Raw genomic sequence first — 8,264 nt, forward strand, 5'->3', positions numbered from 1 at the left:
CCGGTTCGAGTTCGGGTTTTAGTATCGAAATGTATACCATATCCGTCCTTACGTGTAGGGTCGGGTACGGGTTTAGGTATTAAAAACACGGGTATTAAAATAACTGGTTCTGGATTTTTATTTCGGGTTCGGTTCCGGGTTTTTATTTTGGGTCCGGTCCCGAATTCGGGTTTTTTGTGCACCTCCATGTAAGAGTCACTTTTTGAGTCAAAATGACTTGGTGTGTGTCTGATTTAAGTTTTTAACTATGCCTATATAAGAGTTGATGCCTTTCACGTGGATAAACACATGGGCCATGGTTGGGTTCAACAGTTCAACCCGAACCCCTACTTTAGTTCATGACCCAGTTTCATGAAGTGTAGAAACCTCGAATGAGTCTAGCTTGTGTTACCGAGACATGTTAGTGAATGGTGGATTATAAGAAATTTCTCGTGAATATTCGGAGAGATGATTGATATTACAGAGAGTGCCTTGGGATTATATTACATGCCATTTACAATATACATGTTCCTATATATACATGGTTCAAGAGGAATCTTTTCTCCCTTGACCGTTATCTGGTGGCACTTCCTATTACCCAGCGGTTCTTTCGATGTCCCTTGACTTGAGTAGGCTTCTCTCTTTTATCCACTGGATGCTTCTCCATTGCCTCAGACGAGCGTCACTCTGCCTTAATGCCTCTGACTGACTGACCTGCCAGTAGTTGACTTGTCTTTTTGTCTTAGGGGAGCTTTGGGCTGTGCTTGTTTCTTTGGGCCTCATTTGGGCTGTTTCTCATGTAATCTCTTCAAGTCCCATAGTCTATTACTCATATTATTTATGATATGGGCAATAGACTTAATTCTTGGCCCAAGGTTTGCAGAACTCTTGATCTTTGTATCATGTTGAGCCCACGAGCCTTGCATCGGTCTTCATGAGATGAGCCTTTCATGGATGTAGCCGTCGGTCCAACTTGGGTTGGGTATGAAGGCGGTAAAACTGAGTGGTGGAAATTGAACCACACGCCTTTTCACGCAGGGGTTATTACTCTGCCCTTTCAAGTCTCGTCTCATAAATCACTCGCCCTTTCCCTCCTTTCTCTCTCATATTTTTCCGACGACCCTTCCCTTTCCATTTAGTATCTTACTTCCGATCATGTCAGTATTCTTCTTTTGTTGCTCTTATTTCTTTCATTATGAGCCGCGAAGGCTTATCTACGACAACTTCCATCCTCACTTAGGATCAGATGCTTCGATTATGTGCTCGTTACCAAATACCCTTATCCTTATCTCCCGTACTACCTCAACCTCACTAGACAGCTCTCAGCCGTCCTGAGTTACTCACATTGTACACCAAAACCCTAGAATGTGCCAATGTGCGTTACCCCTTGACTGAGTTTCAATTGGCCTTGTTAAAATTCCATAAACTAAGATTTGATCAGGTCCACCCTTTAGGCTTCCTGCATGTAACCCACTTCGAAATAGCCTGTCGAGCTATGGAGGGTTTCGCATCGGTGCCTTTGTTTCGTCGGTTTTACCGTTTAAAGTTGGATGGCTATTGGTTCACCTTTGAACGTCGTCCTGTGAATAAACATCCCCCGTGTTGTTCAAGGATGCTCCGGGCTTCCGTATAACATGTTGATCAGCAACCCTACTGAGGCTATGACTTACCCTGAACCTTTGTTATGTATGGCTGGATTAAGCCGGATATGGTCAAATCCTTCTACCCGTCCGAACATATTCGACGACAGCCGAGGTTTCTGACCTCTTGTTTTTCTTTACTATTACTTGTTTGTTATCTCGGGTGTTTCTAAAGTTGCCGTTTCCTTTGTGCAGAGATGAGTTTGAGAGAAACTTTATTGAAATGTCCCCTGAAGGCTGCTTCCTTTGTGCCCGTTCCTTTGACTCCCCCTGCCAGATCGGGGACCGAATCGGCTTCTTTGGGTCATCTTGCCCCTATCGTTCACGTTGATGTGCCAGATACTCCTAAACGGAAAGCTGCTCTAGACCATGCCTATGAAGCTTCGATGAAGAATCGTCTAAGGAGTTCGAAACGGCCCTATCTGGGTCAGTCATCCTCGTCCCGTTCACCGACCTCTCCTGCTAAGCCCGTCGATTTATAGGGTGACTTTGAGTTTCAAGTTGTTACCCCTGCTGATATGCACGCATCTGCTGGATCTGGCTCAGCTCTAGTTGGATCCCCAGGTAAACGTCTCGAAGGACCAGGCCCAGCCCCTCAAGGTTTGTCTGTTACTCGTACTGAAGAACCGGACATTGATCCTGTGTATGTTCCTCAGTGGGATTTGAGGACCGGGGCGTCTGTTATGACGCCTTCCCAGGCGCATGATTTCCTGACTTATGCCATCCCTCTGTTGATTCAACCAGTCTTCGTGCTTTAGACCGAGATCGATTGGTCGGTGACTTTGGTACCCACTTGTACCGGGCTTTGGCGCTTGGGGCGATGGCTCGCCAAACTGTGATTGATGATGGTCAGACGTTGCAGCGACTTAAGGAAGAAGTTTGTAAACTTGAGCAGCTGAATGAGAAAAACCATGGGAAGATCCAACGTTTGAGACAGCAGGTTCTTCTGGCTCAGGAGGAGACTCTGGGAATACCTGACCTGAAGGCGAGTTTGAAGAAAGCTCAGGAGGAAACCGCCCGATTGGATCTTGAGTTGGTGAAAGCCCGGGGGGAGCAAGACAAAACGTTAGAGGTATGGTTCTTACTCTTTCCTTCTTGTTTCCTCTCATCTGTGTGTGGCATTTATCCCTTTCCTGGTATGTTGCATTTGTAGTTGGAAGCAAATTTCAAGAAAGTGTGTGAGGAGAACGAGAGGTTGAAGAGCGAGGCTGACGGTTACAAAGCTGACCGAACATGGATGGTGTCCGAGGGGTTAAGTTGGTTTCCGGAAGGGCTCGGTCTTGCCGTGATACTTGTTTGGTTAGAGACGCTATGACCCGAGCAGTCTTTTCTTCAGGATATCAGAGTGGTCTGAGGGAGGCTTACGAGTTTCAAGCGAAGGGGATTCCTCTTGCCGAAGAGCCTACTTATTCTGAGACGATGGAGTCTGAGGCTGAAGCAGCTTTTGTCAAGTACATCGCTTATGAGCCTCCGTTTCTGGACCTGCTTTCAACCGTCCCTGACATACCGGTGGATGGGATCCGTACTATGTCATTAGAAGTTGACCCCTCCACTCCAACTCCTCAAGGATGATCGTGTATTTTTCTGCTGGCCCCGACTTTGGATGATCTTTACAGCCGTTTGTGTTTTTGTTTACTTGTTATGTGTAAGAACGTTCATACTATGTAGGCTTTGATGGACTTGTTTTTTTTTTTATGTAACTGGCATTTTCCCCCGGTAGGGGTTGGACTTTATGCACCACTGAGGTGGTTAAGTAGTATAATCTTTTAAACCGTGTTATGTTTGGTTGTGCTTTTGACTCTACTGGATTTCTCAGGATTAGATAACAGTTTTGTTTCACATGACAAGTTTTTGGTTAACCATGTAGCCTACCGGAGAGGCCTCCCTCTCACCTTTTCGTAGTGGAGGTGTGTTTATCCGTTTTCGCATAGATACGTTTTTTTTTTGTTGTTGTTGTTGTTGTTGTTGCTAACCCAACTGTCTCGGAGACGGAGGTTCTCAGTTAAAAAACTCAAGTTTCCCGGAGAAAATATAGTGACTACTTAATTTCATATCTTAGGCCTCGGGCCAAATTGCATAAAATGATTCCATAGAATAAGATCTCAATGCCCTATTACATGAGTTTCCTCTCGGAGAGGTTGTTATTGAAGTATGACGATGTCATCGAAAGGAGTTTAGCCAAATATCACAAAATGCCACTAAAAGGCTCTGTGCATCTCCTCCTTTTCTCTCTCCCTCGCCTGGGGGCCCTTAAGCGTAATATTTCCTTAGTTGCATGGCATTCCATGTTCGGGGCACTTCTTCTCCCTTATGATATGCCAACTTGTACGCTCCCTTTTCTCCTACCCAAATGACCTGATAAGGTCCCTCCCATCGAGGTCCTAACTTCCCTTGATTCTCTTGCCGACTGGCCTCGTTTTCACGAAGTACCAGATCCCCCACCTTTAACTTTACTTCTCTTACTCTCGCGTTGTAGTACTTCTCCATTGCCTTTTTGTATTCGACTTCCCATCGTGCCACTGCCTCCCTTCTTTCTTCGGCGAAATTTAGATTCAACCTGGGATCATTTTCATTTTCCTCTTCAGTCAAAGGCACCCGATGTGTGGGGATGTTTATCTCCATAGGTATCATCACCTCGGTGCCGTAGGTTAAGCTAAAAGGCATTTCCCCATGGCTGACCTTGGGCATGGTCCAATGGGCCCATAGGACGTGTGGCAGCTCTTCAACCCACGAGCCTTGCTCTCTCCCTAAGCGGGTGGCGATACCTTCCACTAGTCTCCGATTGGCTCTTTCTACTTGCCCATTCGCCTGGGGGTGTGCCACCGACGTAAAAACTTGTTGGATGTGTAGCTGTTCGCACCATTCTCGAAAGATTCCCCCTTCAAATTGTTTCCCGTTGTCACTCACAATGGCATGGGATATTCCGAAGCGACATACAATATTCTCGCACACAAACTTTTTGACTTGCTGACCTGTGATTGTGGCCAAAGGCTTTGCCTTGACCCATTTAGAGAAGTAGTCTATTGCCACGACGAGAAATTTAGCCTTGCCCGACCCTTCCGGGAAAGGACCCATAATGTCGATGCCCCACTTTCGGAAGGGCCAGGAGGAGCTGACCGGTACTAGATTGACCTTGGGTTTTCTGGTTACCGGGGGCATAAATCTGGCAGCTGTCACATTTCCGTATTTCTCGTAAGGCACTCAAGAACATCGCTGGCCAGTAATATCTGGCTCTCATGGCTCGAGCTGCCACCAATTTAGCTCCCATGTGTATCCCACATACCCCCTCGTGGATCTCCCGGATGATGTACTCGGCCTTCTCATAATCGATGCATTTCATTGACGGGCCCAAGTAGGACTTCCTGTAGAGGGCCCCGCTAATCACTTCGTACTGTAGCGCCTTAATTCTTAGTCTCTGGGCTTCTTGTTTGCCCTCGGGCACTACTCCATCTTGCAAATATCTGAGGATGGGAGCCATCCAACTATATCTCAGTTCCTCCAAAGTCCCGACAGTTTTTTCCGTGATGGATGGGTGTTTGATGGTTTCCACCCGGACCTCCTTCGCGAGGTGATCGAAGGCTACAGAGGCCAACTTTCTGAGTGCATCGTCTTTCTTATTTTGGCCTCGTGGGATGTGTATCACCTTTGCTTCTTGAAAACCTTGTAATAGCTCTTTCGTCTTCTTGAGGTATTCTATCATCTTATGATCTTTCGCCTCATAGTCCCCGTTGACCTGGTTGGCCACCAACAAGGAATCTACGTGCGCTTGGATACGTCTGACCGACATTTTCTGTGCCACTAGGAGGCCTGCCAGTAAGGCCTCGTATTCGGCTTCATTGTTGGTGCTAGTGAAACTCAGCTGTATTGCGTATGTGAATTCGGTCCCTTCGGGGCTGGCTAAAATTAGACCGGCCCCACTCCCATCTTCATTGGAGGCCCCGTCTGTGTGCAAGTTCCAAACCGGCTCCTCCAGATCCTTTAGATGCCCCCCTTAGGTATTTCCGGAGGGTGGGACTTTCTTGCTTCCTTCCAGCGCTCCCCGGGGATGAGGCTCCTCGGTTTCGGACGTGGGGGCTTCGGTAAGGAAATCGGCTATCACTTGTCCCTTGAAGGCGGCCCTTGGTTTGTACTCGATGGAATACTCTCCTAACTCTATAGCCCATTTGGCTAACCTGCCTGATATCTCTGGTTTCATTAATATTCGCTGGAGAGGTTTATCGGTTAGCATTTGGACTTCATAGGCTTGGAAGTACCGTCTGAGCTTCCTGGCTGTGTGGACCAATGACAGTACCAGCTTCTCGATGGTCGAGTACCTCTCCTCCGAGCCCTTCAAGTTCCGGCTTACGAAGTATATTGGGATCTGAGCTTCTTTCCTTTTTACCATCAGTACGGAACTAATGGTTTGGTTTGTGCAAGCTAGATAGAGAGTCAGTCTTTCCCCCGACAATGGTGAGGTGATCAGGGGGAGTTCACTCAAGTGTGACTTCAGCTCGCGGAAAGCCTCATCTGCTTCCGTGTCCCAGCAGAACTTATTCTTCTTCATGCATCTTCTTAGTACTGCCATGAAGGGGAGGGTTCTGTTTGCAATCTTCGAGAGGAATCGGTTTAAAGCCACCAACCTCCTTGCAACCTTTGCACCTCCTTTATACTCTTGGGTGGGTGCATCTGGACCAAGGCTTCTATCTTCTCAGGGTTTGCTCGAAACCCTTCTTTAGGGACGACGACTCCCAAAAACTTTCCCTCCTCGACTCCAAATGAACACTTGGCGGGGTTAAGCTTCATGTTAGCTTGGCGCAGGGTACTAAAAGTTTCTTGAATATCCTTAAGCATTCTTTCTTCGTCTATGCTTTTGATGACCAGGTCATCCACGTAGATCTCAACATTCCTTTCCTTCTGACTGTCAAACAATCGATCCATGAACCGCTTGTACGTTGCCCCGACGTTTTTTAGCCCGAAAGGCATTTTGGTGCAACAAAAAGTTCCCTCATCCATAAAACACGGTCTTCTGCTCATCCCGCGGGTTCATTTGGATTTGATGGTATCCCTTGTATGCATCCAGGAAACATCGAAGCGGGTATTGAGCGAGGGATTCTATCTTTTTTTCGATCTCCGGGAGAGGGTAAGAGTCCTTTGGGCAAGCCTTGTTTAAATCCTTGAAATCGACACACATACGCCAGCTATTGTCGGCTTTGGCGATCATTACCGGGTTTGATATCCAACGGGGATATTTGACCGCCCTCACTATCCCGGCCTGCACTAGTTTAGCCGTTTCTTCCCTGACCGCCCGGCTCTTCTGAAGTCCCAGACTCCTCCTCTTCTGCTTGACCGGTTCGGCCCCCCGGATTCTTCTAGGCTATGTTGTACCCAGGTTCGGGGGACTCCTGTCATGTCTCGGTGAGTCCACGCGAACACGTCTGCATTGTGTAGCAGCACCTCCTTCAAGCCGGCTTTTTCCTTGTCAGATAATTGTGATCCTATCCTGATTGTTAGTTCAGGATGTTCCCTGTTGAGTACCCATTCCTCCACCCCTTTCTTCTTTTGGGTGCCTTGATTGACGCTAGCTATTATTTTCGTGGATGACCGGATGGTGGCTATTCCTTTGGGGGTAGGAAACTTCATGTAACTGTGAACCGTGGATGGGAAGGCCCTGAGTGCCTTCATGCCTGGTCTACCCAAAATGATGCTGTATATTGACGGGGCTCGGACCACAGAGAAACGAAGACATACGGTCCGAGTCTTCTCTCCGTCTCGAAGTGTGAACGGTAGGTTGAGGGATCCCAACGGTTCCACTACCTCCCCGGAAAACCCCATCAATGGGCACAAATCTTCTTCCAGCCTCTCCTGGACGTCTTTTGTAACCTCAAGAAACAGTGCTCGTACATTACTTCTACTCCGCTGCCCCCGTCCACATGTACTCGGGCCACTCGGTGCCCGACGATGCTGGCCGAGATGTTCAGTGGCATTTCCCTGGCTTCGCTTTCGGTTATGCCGGGGAAGTGTACCTCTGCTTTTATCCATTCCGTATTTATTGGAGGGAATTCCTTCCTCACCGTTTTGAGGGGCCGCCCCGGATTTCCATCTCCCTCGTCTCTTCTTCGTATCATATCCACAATGTGCTTGTCTTCCTCTTCTTCCTTAACTCGGGGCGCCGGTTCTCTGGCTGGGGGTGGCAGCTGCCCCGTTTTTAGAGCCACTTCCCACAACCTTTTCAGCTGGACACAATTTTCAGTGGTATGCCCGGCACTTTTATGGTAATTGCAATACCTGGAGGGGTTGGGTTTGTATGCTTGTTTAAACGGGCTCGGGGTCCTGACAGGATATTTGGCTTTATCTGTTGCCAACACGTCTTCCTCCCCCGGGTTCGCCTTTCCACCGAACAGAGGTCGATATCTCCCACCCTCCGGTCGAATACTGGGGAAACATGGGGGGTGATATGTAGTGGAAGGTACGTACCCTGAGTGGTTCCCTGAGGTTGGTATGGCGTGAAACGGGATCTGTCGAAAGGTGCTCGTATCTTGCCGGAGCTTGCATTCCCTGGGCTTTCCCCCCCGGAGATTTGGGTGGGGTCTTCTTCGTTTCCCATTCTCGTAGCTTGGAACCCGTGTCTTTTCCTCTGACAAACGCTCGAACCCGATCCATCGGTTG

General features: G+C 48.1%; 2 protein-coding genes across 2 annotated transcripts; both read right to left on the bottom strand.

Annotated features, from left to right (window-relative positions):
- Positions 1–3,869: 3,869 nt before the first annotated feature.
- Positions 3,870–4,307, bottom strand: LOC143586369 (uncharacterized). Its single transcript, XM_077067928.1, has one exon. It carries the CDS (start codon positions 4,305–4,307, stop codon positions 3,870–3,872), a length of 438 nt encoding a protein of 145 aa, XP_076924043.1.
- Positions 4,308–4,659: 352 nt separating this feature from the next.
- LOC143586370 (uncharacterized) lies at positions 4,660–5,406 on the bottom strand. Its single transcript, XM_077067929.1, has one exon. It carries the CDS (start codon positions 5,404–5,406, stop codon positions 4,660–4,662), a length of 747 nt encoding a protein of 248 aa, XP_076924044.1.
- Between the last annotated feature and the right edge of the window lie 2,858 nt (positions 5,407–8,264).

The sequence above is a fragment of the Bidens hawaiensis genome, unplaced genomic scaffold, assembly GCF_021521415.1.
Source record: "Bidens hawaiensis isolate Kalapana, Puna unplaced genomic scaffold, B.hawaiensis_p1.1 tig00034618_1, whole genome shotgun sequence".
In the NCBI taxonomy this organism is placed as follows: Eukaryota; Viridiplantae; Streptophyta; class Magnoliopsida; order Asterales; family Asteraceae; genus Bidens; species Bidens hawaiensis.

What these genes read in the sequence shown, in the direction of transcription:
- LOC143586369 (XM_077067928.1), bottom strand. Translation starts at nt 4,307, where the DNA reads ATGCCCAAGGTCAGCCATGGGGAAATGCCTTTTAGCTTAACCTACGGC.
- LOC143586370 (XM_077067929.1), bottom strand. Translation starts at nt 5,406, where the DNA reads ATGTCGGTCAGACGTATCCAAGCGCACGTAGATTCCTTGTTGGTGGCC.